The 22,833-nt window shown below is 47.2% G+C and overlaps 1 protein-coding gene across 3 annotated transcripts in view; it reads left to right on the top strand.

Moving 5' to 3' along the window:
- Positions 1–22,833, top strand: part of SEPT7 (septin 7) — a 76,616-nt gene that overhangs the window by 45,887 nt on the left and 7,896 nt on the right. For all 3 annotated transcript variants that reach the window (XM_027835953.1, XM_027835955.1, XM_027835956.1), the window contains exons 5-11: positions 2,868–2,968; positions 6,225–6,359; positions 8,008–8,125; positions 9,507–9,599; positions 10,824–10,920; positions 17,113–17,164; positions 21,386–21,511. In XM_027835953.1, the coding sequence (XP_027691754.1) occupies positions 2,868–2,968; positions 6,225–6,359; positions 8,008–8,125; positions 9,507–9,599; positions 10,824–10,920; positions 17,113–17,164; positions 21,386–21,511 (722 nt within the window). The remainder of the gene's footprint in view (positions 1–2,867; positions 2,969–6,224; positions 6,360–8,007; positions 8,126–9,506; positions 9,600–10,823; positions 10,921–17,112; positions 17,165–21,385; positions 21,512–22,833) is intronic.

Raw genomic sequence — 22,833 nt, 5'->3', positions numbered from 1 at the left:
TTATTCATTTATTTTTATTTATATATTTATTTATTCTTTATTTTATTATTTTAGGCAATTGGGTAAGTGTCAAGTGTTTGGTCTGAGGTCAGATTTGAACTCAGGTCCTCTTGACTTCAGGGCCGGTGCTCTATCCACTGCGCCACCTGGCTGCCCCCTTTATTTTTCTTTAACTGTCACTGATAGTCACATTTCTATGGGACGTGACCTGTTAGGATACTTTATTCATCCCCGCCCTATGTGATATAAGTAGCTTGAGCTGCAAGCGATGTCTTCATTTGGAACTGGACTCAGGAGGCCCTGGGATGCTGTGGGTTAGAAGAGAGCTGGAGGGGCCCTGACATATAATGAGTGGTTGGGCGCTGTCGGAAAGGGCCTTTCAGGATTTGCTTGGAGACTTTTTTTCATGGAGAGGATAGTGGGTTTCCACACACATTTCTGACTAGCTGAGGCTCAGAGGGAGTGATGTTTTTTCCAGGTCTCCAGCTAACGAGTGGTAGAACTGACCCTCAAGCCCTTGTCTTTTATGCCAGATAAACTTTAACCCTCAGAACAAAAGGGGTAGAACAGAGACTCGCTCAGGTTGGGAGTAGGAGCAGCTAGGTGGCAGAGTGGACAGGTTACTAGCCCTGGAGTCAGGAAGAGCTGAGCTCAGATGTAGCCTCAGATACCTACTAGCTGTGGGACCCTTTGGCTCAGTTTCCTCATCTGTAAAGTGGAGGATGATAATAGCTCCCTCCAGGGTTGTGAGGTCAAATGAGATAACAGTTGTAAAGCACTGAGCACAATATTTGGCATATAGTAGATGCTATGTAAATGCTAGCAATGTTGGTGATGATGACGATGGTGATGATGATGATAATATAACAATCTTCCAACTGGAGAAAGAACCTAACTGAGTCTCAATTTTGATACCTGAGTCATTATCTTATGCTAGCTAGTAATTTTCATTCAGTGGTTTCCTTGACAACAACATAGATCTATCCTATGCCTAGGTTTATCAGCTTGGAAGGAGGTAATGTAATCTCAGGTTATACCAGAAACTAGTTTTCTAAAACCAGTTTTTGATATGAAAAAGAACTGCTATGTTCCTCCTACCCCCATCAGCTAATGAGTGTAGCTATGTTACACTTGAAATGTACCACCTCCCTTTTCTCTGGTACTTGATGACAGTTTATAGTAACTTTGTGAGAGTAGGGAGTTACGGGCATTGTTATGCATCCCCCGTTTTACAGAGGAGGCAACTGAGAGGGAAATGACCTGCCCAAGGCCATAGGGCCCACATTATAAGAGCCAGCACTCTTCCTTCAGCCCCAAGCCTAGTGCTCGTGCTCTTTCTGTAGACCCAGTTTTCTTTGATTTTGTTCATGTGGGGAATTTTGGGGTGGGCAAAAGTCTTTCCAGCAGGGCTGATGGGCAGCTCCTCCCTAATTTATTGTTTTCGAGGTTTTCCTTGGGGCACACAGAGGGAGAGTAAGTGATGTGTTCTGGGTTGTATGTGACAGTGTCAGAGATGGAGCCTGGCTCCTGTTCTTCTTGATGGAGGCTGCCTCTCTAGCCAAGTCCTGGGCTGTGAGGCTCTCCTGGGTCCTCGGGGACAGTGACACCTTCTGGTCAGGTTCTTTATCTCTCCTCAGTGTGTTTCAGTAACAGTTGGGTTTGGGTCAGGAGAGAAGAGGGGGAGGCAGTGTCAGGGGGACTGGAGAGGGGAAGGACCAGTTTCTTTCTGTACAAATTATTTAAAAACACATTTGAGTTGCCCTGGCCAAGGTTTTGCTGGGCCAGGCATCCTTCGATCCCTTGTGGTTTTAATGACCGCAATGATGCGTTTCCAAGGGCAGAGAGCTGGGGTTTGGATGGCTAAATAAGAAGACGAATTTATCGAGATTGCAGGACGTTCCAAGCTTGTGAGCATCTTGTGGAGGGAGGGAATCTGGATCAAGTTCAGCCAGGACGATTTAGGGGCATGCGCTTCACGGAATGACAGTCATCTGGATATGGAGCTTCTGTTTTTCCGTAGGCATTTGTTTCCAGAAATGTGAATTCAGCTTAAGTGATCCTCAGTTTTTTCTTCTATACAATGGAAATGAAAGGCAGAGAGGGATGGACTGGACTTGGGAATCAGGAAAGCCCTGCTTCTCACACTTGAGTTGTGACCCTGGGCACGTCACTTCACTTCTCATTATCCTAGTAACTGGATAACTTGCAGGTAGGAAGGAGTCCTCCCCGAGTATTACAGTACTGTGTCAGTGACATCCAAGGTCTGGCCTCCAGACCCCAAGGATAGCGCCTGCTACCTCCAGTTGTAACCCATGACACTGAGTGCATGATGGCTGAACACACTCTTCTGGACTAGGGTGGTCTGTGGAGGGATCAGAGGAATCCTAATAGAGACTCTGTTCAGATCTTAGGCACAGCATAGCCCCAGTCTGGCCCCAAGTCAGGAGGGCTCTTTCCCTCTCCAGTTTCTGGCAGATGGTCACCTTGCTGTTAGGCTTGCTCCAGGAGCTGGCCCTCCCTGGGCCCGGACTCATCCTGTTCCATTATTCAGCAGCTGTATAGAAAGCAGCATAGCTGGGAGGCCCTTGTTGTTGACCTTTCCTTGTTCTTGGCGACTTCTCCTTACCGGGGCTGCTTCCGCTTGTCCTCTAGCGCCCTGAAGGACACGTTGACTTCAAGTTACACATCGGTCTAACAGTTATCGATTCAGTATTTATCAGTCTTTGAATTATCAGATTACCTACCGTTTTGGGGAGGGAGGGAGGGAGAGAAAATTTAAAACTCAAAATCTTATGGAAGGGAATGTCAAAAACTAAAAATAAATACATAAATTATTTAAAAAGTCTTTAAACTATTGGATCTTTCAGGTGGAACAAGCCAAAGTCTTAATCAAAGAAGGTGGTGTCCAGTTACTGCTCACAATAGTGGATACTCCCGGATTTGGTGATGCAGTGGACAACAGTAATTGGTAAGCGTGCTCTTTGACTCCACGTTTCGTGCTTTGTCAGGTGTCTCAGAAACTCATTTCCCCTCACTTTTTTATTCTATATTGCTTTTTCTCCTTTTGTATTGTGCACTGGTATTTCCCTTTCTGTCAGTCATGATTTAGCACTACCGTCCCCTCAAGCTATCGTCATCTCTCACTCCTTCCTTTCTCGGCCAGATTCCTAGGGGGGAGAATTGTCTGCACTTACTGCCTCTGTTTCTTGTCGTTCACTTTTCGGCCATCTCATTCTGTTTTCTGGTGTTATTGCTCAGCTGAAATGACTGTTTCCAAAGTTACCAAGTCATCCCTTAATTGCCAGATGTAACAGCTTCTCAGGCCTCCTTCTTGACCTCTCTGCACCAATTGGCATTGTTGACCATGCTCTCCTGGACGAGCTTTTTCTTCCATTCTGATTATGGCTGTCACCCTCGGCTGTGTCCTGGGCCCACTTTTCTGTCTACGTGCTCTCATGTTGTGACATCAGCTCCCATGTCTCTGCAGATGATTCTCAATTATACATATCCAACCTTAATCTCTCCCTTGAACTCTGATCTTCTGAATTGTCTAATTTGGCCAAGGCCATTCTCCGTTTGTTCTGTAATTCAGATTTGAAAACCTTGGCGCCATCCCGATTTCTCCTCCTCCATTCCCACCCTTCTTGTCAGGCGCCACATCCTGGCCTTTTCGTTTCCATGACACACGTTTCTCATCCATCACCTTCCTTCACTCAGACAGCCACTACCCTAGAGCATCCGGCTCCTTGTGTGCTCTGAAACTTCTCCCACGTGGCCATTAAAGTGCTTTTCCTAAAAGTAAGAATCTTTTATTTGATAAACATTTATTAAGCACCTCTGATGTGCCGGGCACTTCCGGTGCCTCCCTGTTACCACTAGGCTCAAATGTAACTCTTCCTAATCTACTGCAGTCTTCCTTTTCTGCCTGCATATGTTATTTTCCTCTACACACTCCATGGTTCAGCTAACCTGACCTTCTTTGTGAAAACTCATCCCTCACTAGTTAAGAGGCCCCTCCTTGGCATGTCCTCCCCGTCCCAGAGATTCTGAGCTCATTGTTCATTATTCAAGCCCCGGTCCTTGGCCCTTCCTGCCCCCCCTCACCCCTAGTATTCTGCTTCGAAGCCACCCTCTCCTTCCAAGGGCCCTCTGGGGGCCCGCTCCATAGACAACAAACCAGTTTTCTTCTTCAGCCTTTTCCTTCGCCGCTGTCCGTTTTCTGATTCTCATACATGCCTGGCTCCCTCCTGTTGACCCAGCCCCCAGCCTCCCTTTCTAGCACAGGCTGCACTTTCACTCATTGATCTCACTGAGGGAGCTTGACTACTTCATGCCCTCCTTCACCACTTCCAGGTTCTTTCTTCACCACTTTGGCTTCACAGCCTTTCCACCTTTGAGATTTGTACAGTTCCTCTCTATCACCTCCAGCCTCCAGAGACCTTCTCTTCCTTACCTACGTTGCTCCTCCCTCAAACACCCTCACCTCCCAGCTCCTTGACCTTTCCACGGGACCTACTGCACCTTCACCCCACCTCAGCTATCCATAGGAACAGCCATACCCTCGATCTTGCCATCAGCTCCAGCTTCTCCACTTTCACGTTCAGGAACTCTGCAATCCCCTTATCTGATTATGTTGTCCTTCGTCCTTACCGTGCTCTCTTTGCCCCCTCGATGTATCTCCAGTCTTTCCTGCTCATCCTTGAATTATGCCCCCTCTCCACTGCCTTTACCGCTACGCATATTCTGCCTGGATTCATTCCCAATTTGTTTCTAAACCTCAGACTTCACTGTTGCGAGGCCATTCTTTCACGTCCTGGCTCACTCACCACATCATTCAACCAGAACTTCTCTTTCCACAGTTACCAAATCCAGTGGCCTTTTCTCAGTCCTCATCCTTTTGACCTCTCTGCAGCCTTGGATGGTTGATCACCTTCTTCTCTAGGTTTTGGTGACATTGCTCTCTCCTGGTTCGCCTGCTGGGTGTTTGACCACCCCCTGCCCATTCTTCTTTGCAGGGTCTTCATCTCAGTCACAAGTGCTGCCCTGTGTCCCAGTGGGCTTTTCTTGGGCGCTCCTCTTGGCTCCCCCTGTACTGTTTCGCTGGGTGATCTCGTCAGTTCCCACGGATTCAGTTATCTACTTATCAGCCCCAGCTTCTCTCTTGACCTTTGGTCTTGCCTCTCCAGCTCCCTATTGGATGCCTCAAACCCATCTTAGCCCCAGCCTGTCCAAAACAGAACTCCCCCACTGAGGCCCGCTTCTTATCTTCCTTATTACTGTTGAGGGTACCGCCATCTTCCTAGTCACTCCAGCTCACAACCTTGGTGTCATCCTTGACTCCTCCCTTTTTCACGGCTCACGCGCAGTCTGTTGCCAACGTCCTGCTAATTGTCTCTTCCCAGCATCCCTTGTGTGTGCCCATCTCCTGGTGCAGGCCCTCATCACCTCACAGCTGGACTGTTGCGGTAGCGGCTGAGGGCTCTCTTTGTGCCATGAGTCTCTCCCCACATCAATGTGTCCTCCACTTAGCTGTCAGTGATCTTCTAAAATTCAGTTCTCCCCTCCCCTCCTTGTTTCCTCATTTCAGGATTAAATAGAAATTCCTGTTTTCCCCTCTCCTGCCTTTTCAGGCTCCCTACACCCTGATCCAGTAACGTTGGCCTTCCAGCTTCTCTCTGGCCGTCCCCCAGGCCTAGAATGCTCTGACTACTGACCTCCTTGGCTTCCTTTATGTCCCAGCTCAAATCCCATCTTCTACAGGAAGCCTTCCCCAGCTCTTCTTAATTCCAGAGCCCTCTCTCTGTTTATTATTCCCTATTTGTCCTGCATGTATAGAGCCCATTTGTATATATTTGTTTGCTCTCTGCCTCCTCCACTAGATTACAGGCACCTTAAGAGCCTTTCTTTTTATCCCTAGATCTTGGCACAGCGTCTGGCACATAGTAGGTACTTAATAAAAGTTAGTTAATGCTCTGTTCAAAGTGGAATTCATTTTTGTGCCTTTGTGTGATTTCAGCTCACCTGCACTGGGAGAGTAATTGTGTGGTATACATTGTCAGCTTACCTGTTTAAGGGAGAAATGGCCATTTAAATGATTTGCATGCTTTTTATCTTGGAGGAGAGGAGACATCAGCTGTCCACACATTTGCACACACACTCACTCGGATATGCAGTGGAAATAGAACTCATTCTCATGGTTTTATTTCTCTTCATGCTTTCTTTAGTTGGCAGCCTGTGATTGACTACATTGACAGTAAATTTGAGGATTATCTGAACGCAGAATCTCGGGTGAACAGACGGCAGATGCCAGACAACAGGGTGCAGTGTTGCTTGTACTTCATTGCCCCTTCGGGACATGGGTTAGTACCTTCATCCTTCTGTTTGTTTGTTTTTTCTTTGTCTTCATGGGTTTGTGAGTGTTTTAGCAACTGGCCTGAAAGTCTGCTTGGGTAATAACCATAAATCACTATCTCTGATAAGACGCAATGTGGCCACATTCTCTTTTGGATGCTGAGGGAATGAATGTTTGTTTTGCTTCATTAAATATTGGTTGTGGGGCACATCCCTTTGTGCCTCAAATTACATGGTAGAATTTTTTAAAGTTCTCGAATCAAAATGGTGCTGAGTAGAAACAAATGGGAGCCCTCTGAGGAGGAATAGAGGTGGCACACAGTCTCTCTCAGCTTTCTGATGCTGAGAGTCTGAAGCTTGGTTCTGGTGCCTGGTGGGAAACTCCAGATTTCTTTGTTTCCATTGGGAATGACTTCCTGTCCCAGGAAGGGGGCAGAGAGAGAGTGCTCTGCTCGTGACGCAGCTAGTTTGTATTTATTGAGGTTAGTCTGCATTTAGCAGCCAAGCAGATGGAGTTACTTTTTCTCCCTACTTGCCATTTTCCACAGCATTCTCTGGGGGGTGAAATCTCTCTATAGTTAGTACTGTGTGATATTATCTTATTTTCTGAAAATACCATGACATACACTCAATTAGAATTGCCATAAGCACTACATGTGGTCTGGTTTTCCTCAGATGCCTCTGTGGTATTTGATAGTCAATGACAATTCAAGAAATTAATTCTAAAACTTCTTCTGAATACCTTGAATATTATTTGGATCAGACCAAGTGTTGCTGATAAGCATTCTCCCACTTTGAATTCAGTGAAAGGAAGTGAAAACCATCTCATTTTATACATTACAGCAGGCTTAATCTATATTCTGAAAATTTCTATAAGTAGATAAGAAATTTCAGGCAAAAATGGAATTTGTGATATCATTCTCGATGTGCTGGGCTTTTCCTCCGGTACCTTCTTAGCCGCTGTTAGCAGGGAACACGAAGTAGGTTGGTGCTTCTGAGCTCAAGTGAAGCCTGGCCAATCACAAGTGCTCTTTTCCTATTCCTGAGACTACTTCAGTTTAGTAACAGCAACAGTAAGAAGAGAGTGGTGATAGGGATTAAACATGTGTAGAGTGCCAACTGTGTGCTGGGCACTACATTAAGTGCTTTACAAATATATCATTTAATCTTCATAACCACCTTGTGGGCTAGGTGCCCTCGGTTTTATAGTTGAGAAAACGGAGGCAGATTGGGTGAAATGACCAGGCCAAATTTGAACTTGGGTCCTCCTGACTCCAGGCCCTGAGCTCTGTGTCCCGTGGCACCTCTCAGCACCTCTCAGTGATGATGGTGATCTGGAGGTTTGCCCAGCAGGTGGTTGTGTTCTCATGTGTACCCTCACTCACTGCTGTTAGTAGCTGGACTGTACCCCTGCCTCCTGGGAGTCCAGCTGTGCAGTCACCGAGCGTACCAGGCCAGACGTGCCCTTCTTCTGGGGTCTCACAAAGTCCAGTGAATAACCAGCGAGGTTGTTTCTCTGACTCTTTGTGGCATCTCTTACTCTTTTTTTGAACCTCTTGTGATTTCGTGGTGGGTGTCACTTGTGTCCCTGCCATGTCCGAGCAAATGGAGCATGAGAAAGCGGCCTTGCAGTCACATGACCGTCATGTCTTACAGCCTGAAGCCACTGGACATCGAGTTTATGAAGCGCTTGCATGACAAGGTGAACGTCATCCCCCTCATCGCCAAAGCGGATACGCTGACCCCTGAGGAATGCCAGCAGTTCAAGAAGCAGGTGTGTGGTGGGGGTGGGGTGGGGGTTTGGCTTCTTAGGTCTGCTGACTCCTCTCTTCCCATCTCCCCAGCTGCCACCAGGAGCTGCATCGATCCCCCAGGCCTTAAATGCTTTGCCTTTCCTTTTCCCCCCAATTCTAGTTCCCTCTCTTGGGGGATTATTTCAGATTGGCCACAAATGTGTGCATCTTGTCTCCCTCCTGGAGAGCAGGGACAGACTTAGCCCAGGGCCTGGCACGTAGTAGGTGCTTAATGAAGCTATACTGGCTCCTGGCTGCCTTCACTTGCCCCCTGAGGTTTTAGGGGTCTGCTCCAACTGCTTTTTGGTGCAAAGAAGCTTCTTCCCTCGTTTGCCCTTTTTATTAGAAGGTGCCATCCCTTTTGTCCTTGTCTCCTTTTCTTTCCAAAGGCAATTCCCGCCCCTCCAATGCCCCATACCCACCCAGTGGCATTCAGAACTGAAGAGAAAACGGGCCTTGCTGACTGCTGTTGGCGCTGAGCCTTGCTAGCATCTCTGGCAGCTTGCTTACCTGTGAGCTAAGCTGGAAGATGGACACTCTCACCAAGGCTTCATCTTAAACGCTCTGTCATGCTTCACATTTTAAAAAAGTGGTGACTTTGCTAATTGTCTAGAATATAGCCCACAGTTGGGTAGAATCCTTGAGTGCTAGAATTTCCTCTCACAAAGACGTGCTGGAGGGGGCCTTCAGTCGCCCAGGCCGGCCGTCCCAGGGTCCAGACAAGTACTACTCTCGCTTATGGAAACGCTATTTAGAGGCAAAGCCTTCACGTGTTTGTTCTGCATCATCTTGTTATAAATTACGTTATTAGGTTATGAGCCCGTTCTAGAATAATTGCCTTTTAGTATAGTGACGTGCATTCAATGTAGGCCTTTACCCAAGGTATTTGACTCCAGAAAATATTGTTGGAGCATCAGTCCTCGTTTGCCCAGGACGCCTCGGGGTTGTGGACACCCTTTGTCCAATGAAGGGTCTGTTGTTGAGTCATTTCAGTCATGTCTGACTCTCTGTGACCCCATTTGAGGTTTTCTTGGCAGAGATACTGAAGTGGTTTGCCATTGCCTTCTCCAGCGCATTTCACAGATAAAGAACAGAGGTAAACAGGATTTAGTGGCTTGCCCAGGGCCACACAATTAAGTATCTAGGGCTGGATTTGAACTCAGGTCTTCCCAATTCCTGCCCTCAGACTTTATCCACAGTGCCACCTAACTGGCCACTTTTCACATGATAGAGACGTATGTATGTATGTATGTATGTATGTATGTATGTATGTATGTATGTGATACATCACACTAAATGCATTGTTGGCTTGCCTTGGCTTGTGTTGTCTTATTCTGCTTTATTCATTTCAATTTGTTTTAGATAATGAAAGAAATTCAGGAGCATAAAATTAAAATATATGAATTTCCAGAAACAGATGATGAAGAAGAAAATAAGCTTGTTAAAAAGATAAAGGTAAGACATTCTGGCCTGCATATTGAAATATTATGGCCCTTAGAAAAAATCTCCATCAGCTATTTTTTCTGTCGCCAGATTAAGCTTTCTCTTTTTAACCAGTTGCTCAGAAGTTTTCAGGGAGGGGCAGATTGTGTTCCTCTGCAGACTACGTCTTTGGGGACAGGTTAAAGAAACAAAAATCACTTTAGGGTTAAAGGCTGCTCTCACATCCCATCGTTGAGTTTGGAGTGAGTAGGTTTTTGTTTGTTTCGTTTTTACGATGTTTTTCTTAAAGCCCAGAAAGAATTGCAGGGAGAGTCACAAGGTCAGCATTTCTGGACCTCCTTCACTGAAGCTTGCGAGGCAGGATGGGGGCCTGTATTTCTGACGCTTCTGGGGTTTTTTCTCTCTTAAACTCTGGAGGAGTTTGGTCCTGAAAGCTTTGTGGTCCTGTCGGTTCTTTACATTTCCGCTCTTCCTGGGTGGCGTTCTCCTTGCTGGATAGCCAGAACGTGCCCCCGTGGCTGCACGTTGTTGTCCTCGTTTCAGTGTTTGAGCCTCAGCACGTGGTAGAGCGGCAGCTGCTCGCGCCCTGTGCACTGAGCATCTTGGGAAGCTGGTGGGGTGGGCTGGGAGGTCCGGGCAGCGTGCTGGGGCTGCCCTGGTTCCTGACCCAGGCCTTAGAGAAGCAGATGGCCAGCGGGGAAGGCCCAAGGGTAACGAAGGAGCCCCCGGTGCTTTTCCACGAAAACTGCCACATGTGAGAGGTTTTGCTTTAGGGTTATGGGCCTTGTTCCACCTCAGTGTGGTTTAACTTCATCACTTTATTATGTTTTAGTTTCCCGAATTGCTGGTTGAAGACAGGAATTGTGTAAATGTAAACTGGTCCTGGTTGAATTGCCTTTGTTGCGCTTGACTCCGTCGGTGCCGTTCAGACCAGCTATCTTTAGAGCGGACGACTCCTCCAGTGATGGAATTGTTTGAGGCGACTGCCCCTCCCCACCCTGGGTCCTGGGGGCCAGCCCCGCCACAGCGGTGGCTGTGCTGCGGCCCCGTGGAGGGGGGGCGCTCTCATTAGAGTGGGGCAGTGCTCCCTTCCCTTCTGTTTCAGGCACCCATCAAGGCCATTGCAAAGGCTGCTCAGAGAGTCCTTCCTTCAGTGTTCGTCCCATGGAAGAAAGTCACTTTGGTCTTTCTGAGGGCAATAGAGCCATGTTTGAATAGTCCTTTTTTGTCTCATAGGACCGTTTACCGCTTGCTGTGGTTGGTAGCAATACTATCATTGAAGTTAATGGCAAAAGGGTCCGAGGAAGGCAGTATCCTTGGGGTGTTGCAGAAGGTAAGGTTTTTGTCTGTGACTGTTATTTCTTACTTCTGTTTGTACAGGTGCTCCCCCATCCCGAATCTTACTGAATTCTTAGCTTAATTCAAGGTTGTTTATTCTCATTTTTTGCCACATGTGTCCTGAACATCCCTCGTTGTCAAAAAGCCATGGTTTTGTTTTCTGTGCATTCCTCCCTGCCCCAGACTTGGCTATTTTTAGGTCACTTAAGTGATAAGTTGCTTATTTGTAGTGAAGGAAAATGTCTTCTCTGCGTCTGTAAACCTCCTTTGAAAGGGAAGTAAGAGGCCCTTGCCTTCACCTGCCAGATCTGGAGGCCGGCAGACTGTCTCAGCCTAGCTGCGTGTCGCTGCAGTAGCCATTGTCTCCAGTTTGAGCTCCGGAAGAGGGAAGGCAGATTCCTGTAGAGGAATGTGTCTGTCATCCTCTGAGCCAAAGGGTTTGTGCTCTACGTTTGGCTCGAACTTCTTTCCTAGTACGTAGAGCAGTATTTCCAAGGGAATGATGACCCCATGTCTCTTGGGTAGAACCGTGGTTTTCTCAGCATGGGTGTCTTTCACTGACATAAACCACAGATTCTTCATGCCTTCTCATCTTCTGCGTGGTTCTTGAGGCCTTCCATCATTCCCTGCATCTCAGGTGCCCATGCGCCCTGCCCCATTCTTAGTACAGAAGCAGGCCACCTTCTTTTCAGGTAATATGGTCTGGGTGAGGTGGAAATATAATAAAAAAAAAAATTCCCTGTGTGAATTTTTTTGGTGGGAGAAGTGTAATATGCTGACATTTCTTCTCATTAGCTTTTAAGTTACTTGTTTTGATTCTCCTGAGATGGTGATGTTCAGTAATTTGTGTTGTAGGAGACTACTTCACCTGGAGCCAGGAAGATCTGGCCTCACGTTCCACCCCTGACCCTTCTTAGCTTTGTGCCCTGACTCGGGATAATACCTGTCGGGCTTCCGAATTGCCGAAAGGCTCAGTTGAGAATGCGACCCGGTAGCCTGCAGACTTTAAAATTATTGTTGTTTAACCATGTCTTACTCTCCGGGACCCCATTTGGAATTTTCTTGCCATTTCCTTCTCTAGCTCATTTTACAGATGAGAAAACTGAGCAAACACGGTTAAGTGACTTGTGCAGGGTCATGCAGCTGGGAAGCATCTGAGGCTGGATTTGAACTTGGGAAGATGGGTTTTCCTGATTCCAACGCCCAGTGCTGTGTGTACTGTGGTGTCACCTAGCTGCCCTGACCTTAGTAGACTCTTGTGTGTGTGTGACACAGCTGAGAGAACATCGTGTCAAAGATGGGGCAGTTTAGAGTGGTTAAAAGCACTGCCTCCTGTCACCCATGAACCAGGTGGATCCTTTTTGCCTCCCTCTGTTCCCCTCCCGGTCATGACGGCTCCCCCCTTCGTGCCTCTCCACCAGCTCTTGGCGGCTGTGTGAAATGCCGGCTCCTTAGGCTGCTGTTGGTGTCCATGACCCTCCATGGCTTTGGGACATCTCAGTGGATTTCTTAGCTAGCACTTACCTTGGCTTGTCTGCTCTGCGTCCAGTCTCTCCTCTGCTTCCCATAGCCAGCACAGTCACTGCTACCCCCAGTTTTTTGCTCATCTAAAAAAAGCGCCTCTGTTTCCTTGCAAGTCCCATTCAGATTCTAGCCCTCTGTGAATTCTTTTTTGCTCGTTGTAACCACATCACTCCTCCCCCCTTTCTGATCTCAGTCTAATTGGTACTCTTGATTCTGGCCTTGAAAACACAATTGACATCTTCCATCACCAAGTGGCTTGGCTGTCCTTGACCTTGTCTCCCAGGTGAGGTCGGAAAGCTCCTTGGTGTTGAAGGCCGTCTGTTGTACTTGTGGGTCCCTCGTTAGGAACGAGCTCAGCCCGGAGCAGAGGCTTTTGTACTGTGAAAGGGCCACAGGGACCTGTCTCCGTTGAAGAAAGCCTCTCAGGCTGTATATTGGTGCATCAAATCAGATGCTTTTTCAGGCTCAGCAGGCATCCCGTCTTTATCATTTCTGCGTGTTCAGAGCATTGTGGTAGGCTCTCGAGGCATCATCAATAATGATAAAACACTTAATGCAGTGATTTAAGGTTTGCTGTATACTTTGCATTCATGGTCTGATTTGCACCTCACAAACAGCCTTGTGAGGTGGGTAATGTAGTAAGGATTAGTTCCATTTCACAGATAAGAACATGGGTCTCACTGGGCTTAATTTACTGGCCTGTGGATACACAGCTAGTTGGTAGAGAATGTGACATTTAGTGCAGAGATGGAATTTGAATTTAGTCTGAAAATACTCTTCCCTAAGGCTGGCTGCTTCCTCCAAGGCTCTGTCTGAGCTGTCTACACTTTACTCAGCAATCTTACCTTCTTCCACGAGGTCAGTTATCACAGGCAGATGACCCCATAATCTGAATCTTCCCTATCTTGAACTCCAGTCTCCAGGCTCCAGACACCTGCTGCACAGTCCCACCTGAATGCCTCGGGCAGAAAGACTCCGTTTTCAGATGGGCCATTAAAACCTTCTGCCGTCTGCCTCCCGCTTGACTTTTCAGGCTTACTGTGTTCCTCTCCACATATTTTATGTTCCCAGTAAACCTAGCGACTGGCTTCTCTGTATAACTGAATCATGTAAAATACCAGCCAGAAATACCTGTCTTGCTTTGCCTTTGGCATTGGACCCAGGCAGCCTCTCAGGGGGGTTGATTTTTTTTTGAGCCCCAGGCACAATGTGAAGTCATGGTCAAGCAGTTAGATGTAGTAGATGTCAGCTCATTAATGAACCCATGGTGTGATGTGGTAGCCAGCGACGGTGAGTCATCTGAAGGTTGGAGTGGGTAGTCAGTCTGCCTTCTGTCCCGGTTGGAGCACTCCTGGCAGGTTTCTTAAGTTCCGTGTGGGGCATTTTAGGAAGGCCATCCAGAGGAGGGAAACCATGGTGGAGAAGGACCCAGGGATCATGCCTTATGAGGACAGGCTGAAGGACATGGGCAGTGTAGGCAGGGGAAGGGTGTGATGGCTGTATCCTAGGATTTGAAGAGTTTAGGAACAGTGGCTGGAAAGCACAGAGAAACCAGTTTAGGCTTAATATTGGAAAGCACTTCTCAAGAATTAAATTGATCTGAGTGAGAGTAGAATTAGCTGTTTTGAGGAGTGGTAGAGTTCCCCACACTGGAGACTGGATTTGTTGGGGAACAAGGGGAGGTCCTGTAACGAGGACTCTTGTTCAGATGGGGCTCTACCAGATTCCTGTGAGGCCCCTTCTCACTCTGAGATGACGCCTCCTGTGACTTAGAATCACGTCCTTCTTCTCTGGCCTGAAATTCCTTCCCAGGCGTTCCCTCCCTAACTTTGTCCTCCTAACTGTCATTGCCACTTAGATTATTTATTGGGTGGTTGCAACAACATCAGTCCAAATGGAGTGGTTCTTTGAGAACGTCATTACACGAACAGCAGCACGTCTGCTCCCTGGCTAGTCTCTTCTTCCTTAGTCATGTTTACAGACCCAGGAGGATCTGGGATGGCCACATTTTACACCAAGCTTCTCTTTTCCCGTTGGGGAAGCGACACTGCTTGGGTTCTTCCATACTTTTCCATTCTAATTTACAAATGAACTTCACCCCTAAGTTAACATTGCTTTTGGCGCTTTGTCTTTCTCCTTTGAAAGTTGATTAAATATTTGCTTTTGGATCTAGTTCCTGGGGTGCTTGGCTACTGTGCCTCTATTCATCTTTCTAATAAATACAAAGAGTATCTTTTGTCCATTTCTGATTTTTCTGACTTGGCAAATGCCAGGAATTCTCCCTGAAGTTCGTTTCATTTTTACAAAGAATTTATTCAGTGTTGAAATCCATCCCTCTTTAAGAGAGTGTTTGATGAGTGCAGGTGTGAAGTTCTGATAAGTATTTGATCCCTAGTTTATTGTCCACAAACCCCAGCTTTCTGCCCGACTTCATCATCTTCCCTTATGCCACCTGCTTGTCCTGGAAGCCGCTGAGTAACCAGGCACACGGGGAGTTCTTTCCATCCTGGTTCCCTTCCTGGTGGCTGGTCTGGAATCACTGGGCATGTGCCCCACGACAGCTTCTGCCTACTCTTCCCCTGGCACCTTCGGGAGAGCTTGCCAGCCGATGACCCCTTTGCCCTTTGGCTTCATTGGTTGTGGGGCCTGCGGAGGTTTGGTCTGATTTCCTTTTGTCTAGAACAGGAGGAACAATTACATGCGTCTTTATAAATGGTGTCAGAATGTGATGATTCTTAGTCTTTGTAGATGTGGGACTAGAAAGGGGGTGTCCAGAGCTCGAGGCCTCTCTGGGTGGGGACCCAGGGTTTGGTGGCCAGCCTCCGTGTGCTTTCCTCTCACCCTTGTGGTGACCTCAGAAGATGCAAGGGTGACAAGCTGCAGCCACACTCCGCAGGACAGGGGCTTAGGGGGAGGAGGAGGAGACAGAAAGATGGTCACGGAGAGAGGTGAGTGTGCATTTCCCCACTCCTGGTGGCATGAGGAGGCCAAGAGACCCCCGAGCTCAGGTTCTGTTGACCTTGGTGTCCTTATCTGTAGAACGAGTGTCAGATGAGGTAACAAAGCGCTGCAGAGCTGTATTACCCCAAGATTTGTTGGTTTCTGCTTTTTATGATGGTGGGGGGAAGGTCGGGAGGGAGAAAAGTAGGTTACGGCTGGGGTTGCCTCTCCCCTGAAGAAAGGAAGAGGGAAAAAAGAAGTCATTGAAATACCTACTTTAAAAGACAATCCGCCAGAAGGAAGGTGGAAATAAATCACTGATAGGACAACTTTGAAAGCTTCATGTTGAATGTGTTATGTATTTTAACGAGAGAAGCAAGCTGTCCAGACTAGAGGGGAACAATTTCATGTGCCATCCTCTTCTTCTGTTCTATGCCTATGGAAATGCTCTTTTATTTGGAGTTCAGTTCAAAGTGGTATCAGAACTTGAGAAAACAGAGCTGGGGTGCTTATCTAGCAAGAGGGTCACGGACCCCTCGAAGTGTAACTTCTTCCCCTTAAATCTACAGAAAGGCTTTGCTGCCGGTTCACATCCCCAGGGACCGGCCCCTCTAGAGCCACGCCCCACCTTGACTGTTTCAGCCTGCAGTCTTTGCGTGTTAATTGGTTAGTCATCCACTTAAGGAAGCTTCAAGATTGTTTAAATTGTAACAAAGGACACTGAATCCTCTTCTGCTTTTCTTCCCTCTCTGAACTTACACTGAGAAGAAGCAGTAAATTGCCCTTCTTTTGTCTGAGAGAATGAAACCATATGAAATGGCAATGACAAAACAAAACGTAGCCTGATGTACGGTAAGGGGAAATGTCTGCTTTTACTGAAGCATATGCCTGGCAGGAAATGAACGAATGGCACGTGAGCTTGCCCAAGTGCAGTGGGGTCTGTGTGGAGAAGTTGGGAGTGGGATGGAGATCAGGCAGTTTCAAGCATCTCCCAATATCTTAGGTGCCATTAGGAGGGTGCATCATCATCCTTAGCCATATTCTAGCTAACGTTATTTCTGTTCAAATATGGCCTGGCATGATGTTAGGTAAAAGCACGTTTTAGGGGGGTAGAGACATAGGAAGAATGTTACAAATGGGCGGTTGGTCACATGAGGTTTCATTACTGATGTTGATTGGTTATGATATATTTGCACATTATGACGCAGGAGCCATGACTAGGGTACTCTTAGGTGGCCCTGGCACTGATTGAATTAAAGCATCTTGGGTATGCATCTTCAAAAGCTGTGTCCTTTTGGATGCTGGGGTCTTGTGTGACCGATACCATAACATCTCAGTGGCCATTTTGGGGAAAATTAAGTTCCGTTCCCAAGATGAAAAATGCATTCAGAGTAACGCCGTTCTCTGCCAACCCAGAAAATGTATAAAGAAGAGTATCAGGTTTAACTTGCCTTTTGACATTTTTGGACTTAAGGTATGAGAAAGCCAGAGGACATTTGACGTCATCATAGCTTGTCTGTCATTGAAGAGCAGAGGAAACGACGTTATTTCCTTCCACTTGAACAGTGCTCTCAAGTTGTGAGCATAGACCCGTGGGAGGTCCTTAGTTTAAAAAAATTACTATTAACCATTGTGTTTTTGATCGGGATATTGAGAGTTATTGTTGGGAAAGCTTAGTATTCCTAAGTGAATTTACTTGGTGTATTCTGTGTTTTTCCTGCAGTTGAAAATGGTGACCATTGTGATTTCACAATTCTAAGAAACATGTTGATAAGGTAAGTATGAACAGTAACACGGAATTTAAACAGATTTATTTAAAAAGCTGGAAAGGCCTAAGGGGCCGACTTCTCCAAATATCAGTTGTATTAAAAATGGGGATGGTGCTTGTGGTTTACTGTACTGTTAATTAGTATATGTTAATTGTAGAGAGATGTTGTGATCTCTGCCCCAAGAGACCCAGTTTAGTTATGACAAGAAAAGTAGCCTGGTGAAAGAGTAAGTGGGTGATGTGATCATTGGATGACAGCCAGTTGTACCTTTTCTGTGTTGAAGTTGAAAACTTGAGATCTGTGACTTTCTTCCTTAGTCTGAGACCTTCGTCTTTGGGCCCAGTGGAACCCCTTAAGTCACTGGTCTTTATGCAGTATTCTGGTAAGGAACTCTTTAGAACTCAAGTAGGTTAATCCTAGGAAAACAGCCATGTGGAAACCTTGGTGGCTTCATTTGGAGACAGAACCCTTCTACCTGCCTGTCCTCCTTGGCCTCTTTCATCAAGTATAAAATGAGAGGGCTGGACTAGACAGCGTCTCTGTTCTAACTGATGCTTCAGTGACCTGCCAGAGATAGCGCTCCAGTCTCTGTTCCATGGGTCCTCTGCCCCTTTGAGGCCTTCTTCCAACAAATTGTTAATCACGTTGATGTTCACAAGATAGCTGTCACAGCCCTCTGGTTACCAAGGACATAAAACAAGGCCATGTGTTGATGTACCCGGAGCATTCCCCTCCATCCCCTCCGTCATGGAGAATGTGTCCTCGGCGGAGTTCAAAGGGAAGAGAACCACTGTGTCTCTGCTAACCTTTCGGATATTCCTCCTTGTTGTTAGAATTGTGCCAATTTCATCGAGACCCAGAATACTATACGGCTTGTGTGGGTTTTTTAAATTCCTTGACCATTTAGAGGGTATCAGCTTAGCAATAGGTGGAGCATGCTTATTGTTTGGACTGACAGGTCAGTTGGGCCATTGGTGCAACTCCTGGATGGTTATGCCTTGCAGAGGGATAGTGAGCCCAGAATTGAATATTGGATTGGATTGGAGAAACGCCACAGCCCTTTCAGTGTTCCCAGGCCAAGAGTCTGGACCCAGGCTTGGAATCTTGCCAGGGATATACCATGGTCAGGAGAGCACTGCAGATATAGTTTGTCAAGAGCGGAGCAAAGCATTTGATGACTTGTTCTTGTGGAGATGTGGCTTAGTACACTTAGACTGATTCAGAGCCGTCTGAGTGGCTGGACTCCCAAGAGTGATTAGGCATTGAAAGGTCAGTGTCAGCTCAGTTGGAGGCCTCGATTGGTGTGTCCCAAGAAGCCGAGTGAGTGAGGGCTTTAGTGAAATGAAAGCTCAGTAAGAGGCAGCAGTGCTCTCTTGCTACCAAGAACGTTCATATTTTTCTCAGGAGTAGAGAAGCGTTCACTGCATTGTGCTGGTTAGACTTCCCTGAGGATGATGTGTTCAGATCTGGGCACTGTATTTTAGGAATGATCAGCGGGAGAGCAAAAGGGTAACAGTAAAGGGATATGGAAGGGACTTGCGGTCATGCCATCTGAAGATTAGGCAGCAAAACCAGAATAGAGGAAGAGGGCACCTGATCATTGTCTGCAGGTATTTGAAAAGGATGTCAGATGGAAAAGGAAGCGGCAGACTGTTCCAGCGTCTTTGCCAAGAAAACCCCCAAAATGGAGTCACGAAGAGTCAGACACGATGGGACAGGAGCAAGAACATAGGGCAGAGGGGCAATGGAAGTGGCAGAGGGGTAGACTTAACATTGATGCAAGCAGCTAGTGATCCTGAAAGCACTGTTTGGGGAGATAGTGGGTATCCCCTTAGAGCTCTGGGCAAAGGCTCTGAGATAGGTTAGAGAGAGCACTGGTGTTGAGGTGCCTTTTGGACTTGCTGGAGTCCAAGGTCTCTTCCATCTAAACCACAGGAAAGCAGTGCTGGGGACTTTATCTAAGTCTAATAGAGTAGATTGACTAGAGTTTTGGAACTTCAGAGTTAGAGATTTATGAGCTCCTCAATTTGGGTACAGATCACAGCTCCCAGATAGCTTCTCTTTAGCTCTGTCCATGTCCTCCCCCTAGTGGCCAGGCACCCTCCTCACAGGAGGTGTATGCCGCTTCAGGCGGCCTGTCCTTCCGTTGTCCCCTCATCTCCTGGTGGGACCTGCCCTTCAAGCTATTTTTCTTGCCTAACTCATGGGTCATATTTGACAGACTGCTCACAACCACTGTTGTCCATTGGGTGATTAGGCTTTCATTGTTGGTTCCAGGATTTACATCTCTGTGGCTCCACTGGAAGAATTGTTAAAAAGATGGGCCCTTGTCATTAAAAGCACTTTCCCCAAAGGTGGTATTCTCCTCAGTTTTGGGCGGGTCCAGCTCACGGTCCATCCAGAACCTTTGTCCTGCGGGTGGATCAGCTCGGTTGCTGAAGCATTCTTCATCCATTTTTTTTTTTTTTAAAGCAGTTGGGGTTAAGTGACTTGCCCAGGGTCACGCAGCTAATAAGTGTCATGTGTTTGGTCTGAGGCCAGATTTGAACTCAGGTCCTCCTGACTTCAGGGCTGTTGCTCTATACACTGCGCCACCTAGCTGCCTCACCATCCATGTTTCTGCCTTTTGTGCCTACATAGGCCCAACTCCTTTAGCAGGCTAATCAGCTCCATGAGGTCACCACAGTGACAGCCTAAAGATGGGGGAATCTGGGGAACCTCCCCATCTTCAGGGAGTCCTTTTCCCATTGAGACTCCACCAAGATGGTGATAAATCCCTTTGCCAGGCTTGCACTTGCCTGTCTTATGCCTTGCCTGGCATCAATAGCCAGTGCTGTGTGACAGCAGCAGGTTTTTGACATGGGCATGGGGAGAGGAGTCTTGTGGGCATTTAAGGTGTTTTGCCCTACCAGATTGAATGCCCACGCATGCACAATGGGTTCTCATATCCTCTCCATTTCCCTTTAACTAGATTGAAAAGATGGCTGTCTGCTCTTTTATTCTCAGACTTCAAGGATGCTCTTCATGTGTTCATGCAGGTTATTTTAGACGGGAGAGTAGGAACGTTTGAGATGGCCGGTGTTGATCTTCGCAGTCGCCTTTTTAAGTTGGGTGATTCACCCCACCTCCATCCTCTCAGATATTCTAATGCCATGAGCCAGCGTGAGAGGATGTGGTCTTCATCTCCCTTTCTAATGTATAGCAGGGACGTTCACTGTGGAGGAATACAGTCAGTCAGAGTTAGCCAGTAGTGCTTGCCTACTTCACTGACTGAGGGTGCCCAAATGATCTCCTGCCTTGTACACAGACGTGTAACCTTGTCAGCTCCTGACTCGGGGCACTTGGCTAGCCTTGCCTCAGCGGTGCCAGGATCAGTGGGAGTCATGGGTGTCAGCCAGTGAGGCCAGGGCAGAGATGGCCTTGAGCTTGATGCCAGGATGTGCAGGAGAATTCAGAAGCTGAGGTGATTAACCTTGGGCTCAGTGGGGGCCCCACATGGCACTGATGTGGCCAGTGCTGTATTGGAAGGCTTCTTTCTGGGTTCTGGTCAGAGGTCAGGCTCTTCCTTTAACCAGCTGGCTTCCAGAGGGCAGAAAACATTAAATGTGGAGGATGGTTTGGGCTTTTTTGGCGATATTCAATGACAGACATCTGGCACTGCTTTTCTGTGACCCTGTATTTTCATCATTCAGAAAGCTAGCGTTTATTAAGCATCTGCTTTGTGCTGGGGCTACAAAGAGAGGTCAGAGATAGTCCCTGCTCTCAGCGATCCCTCCCAGTCTCGTGGGGGCAGGCTGCATGCAAACAGCTGTGGACAAACCAGCTACAGACCAGTTGAATTAGGCGTAGTCTCGGAAGGCAGGCACTAAGATGGAGGACTGAGAAAGGCTTCCTGCAGAAGGTGGGGGTTCCAGCTGGGAAGGAAGCTCAGAAGTGCATAAGGCAGGTAAAGGAAATAGAAAAAAAAATCTGCTCTTTAGGAATTTAAGAATTTAAAAACATTGATATCGATCCCAAAATACGAAAGAAATACTTCAGATTAGTGAGGCTGCTCGGCAGGCTTGGGTCGAGGAGACCGAGCCTCCAGAGCAGAGCCCTCTCCAGCTCCGCTAAGCCAGGCTCAGTCATTGTTAAAAGCAAGGGTCTGGGCAGTCTGGGTCTGCAGATGCTTGGGATGTCTGTTGAGAGCCGGAGCCCACGTCACTGGCGGTCTCTTTGTCGTGACAGAACCCACATGCAGGACCTGAAGGATGTCACCAACAACGTGCACTACGAGAACTACCGGAGCCGCAAGCTCGCGGCCGTGACGTACAACGGTGTGGACAACAACAAGAACAAGGGACAGCTGACCAAGTGAGTGAGTGGGCGGGGGCGGGGCGGGGGGAGTGCGCCAGCCTCCTCTGCGGCCACCTCCTGCCAGTGACAGGAGACTGCTTCTTCTCTCCATAGAGCTTAGCAAGGCTTAGTCCCTTCCTTACTGTGGAATTGTGGGAGAGGGTGAAGTTTTGTCTACTGACATTGTAAAGGCTTTCTCTTCACTTGCCACTCTCCTTAGACATCTCACATCATGCGTTTCATAAAGCCCTTCCCTGGCCCCTGGCCCTTCTCTCCTGTTGGATAAGTTAATTTAGAGCAATCATTAGAATGGACGGAAATGGCTTGGCCAAAGCCACATAGGTGGGCATGAGCAGAGCTGGGATTGAGACTTGGATCCTCTGGCTTCAGCCCCGTGGCGCTGTCCTCCTGGTGCCCTGCAGCTTCCTTCTGACACGGTTGTTACCTGAACCTGGCGTTTGCCTTGTTATTCACCATCTCTGCATGTCTGAATGGCTCTGTAGAGAGAGGGGCCTTAGCCTCAAGCTTGCCTCCACTTTGCTGGTGAGGGTGGGGCAGCAGGGCTGTCCTGATATCCTGCAGGACAACCAGGGTGTATGACTATAGTCACAGTCCACGCGTGGTCCCACCTTTTCTGTTTCTCTCCCTCTCTGCTCCCTACTTAGCATCCTACAGATATAGACCAGGCAGGCCCACTGTGCTCCATGTTCTGTTGTCTCCCAGGACTCTTGCCTTCACACCTCTCTGTCCTTGTTCTGCAGCTGGATATGAAGGCTGCCAGTGGTCTCTTTGCAATGATGCCAGCCACCAATTGGGAGAAAAGCCCAGTGAACTTTATAGGTATTGTCCGAGGGCTAGGAAGAAAAATGAATTCATCCACAAAGTAGAATTTATTGAAATGTTACCTAAGATTCTTTTTATGTGAAATTTAAGCTTTTTTTTCTTATTGATCAGAACTATACCTGGATCTAGTCTCCCCAGCAATTCTCCCTATCCACGTGAACTTGAAGGTGAAATGATGCCCCCTTTTTCAAAAAGGCTGTCTTTGCCTATTCCAGATTCAGTCATTGTTTGTTTTGGTTTTTTGTTCAGAAAGGCATGTTTTCACTTCCCAGAATCATACCCAGATTGAATTAGCCTGTTTTTCTGCTGATTCTATCCCGCTGTTGAGCTGGAGCTATTCAGATAGGATCGAAACATCGAAGGTGTTTCTTCTGATTTCCATGAGGAAATTTCCACTATGATTTCCATCGTCTTTTATTTAAATTTATTTTAGATAATAAATGCAAATTTATTTATGTAATAAAATAAATATAAATTTATGTAATAAAATAAATATA

The sequence above is a fragment of the Vombatus ursinus genome, unplaced genomic scaffold (genome assembly GCF_900497805.2).
Source record: "Vombatus ursinus unplaced genomic scaffold, bare-nosed wombat genome assembly UNPS02014817.1, whole genome shotgun sequence".
Lineage (NCBI taxonomy): Eukaryota > Metazoa > Chordata > Mammalia > Diprotodontia > Vombatidae > Vombatus > Vombatus ursinus.
The sequence above is the reverse complement of the archived record's forward strand: the minus strand, read 5'-3'. Positions and strand labels throughout refer to the sequence as shown.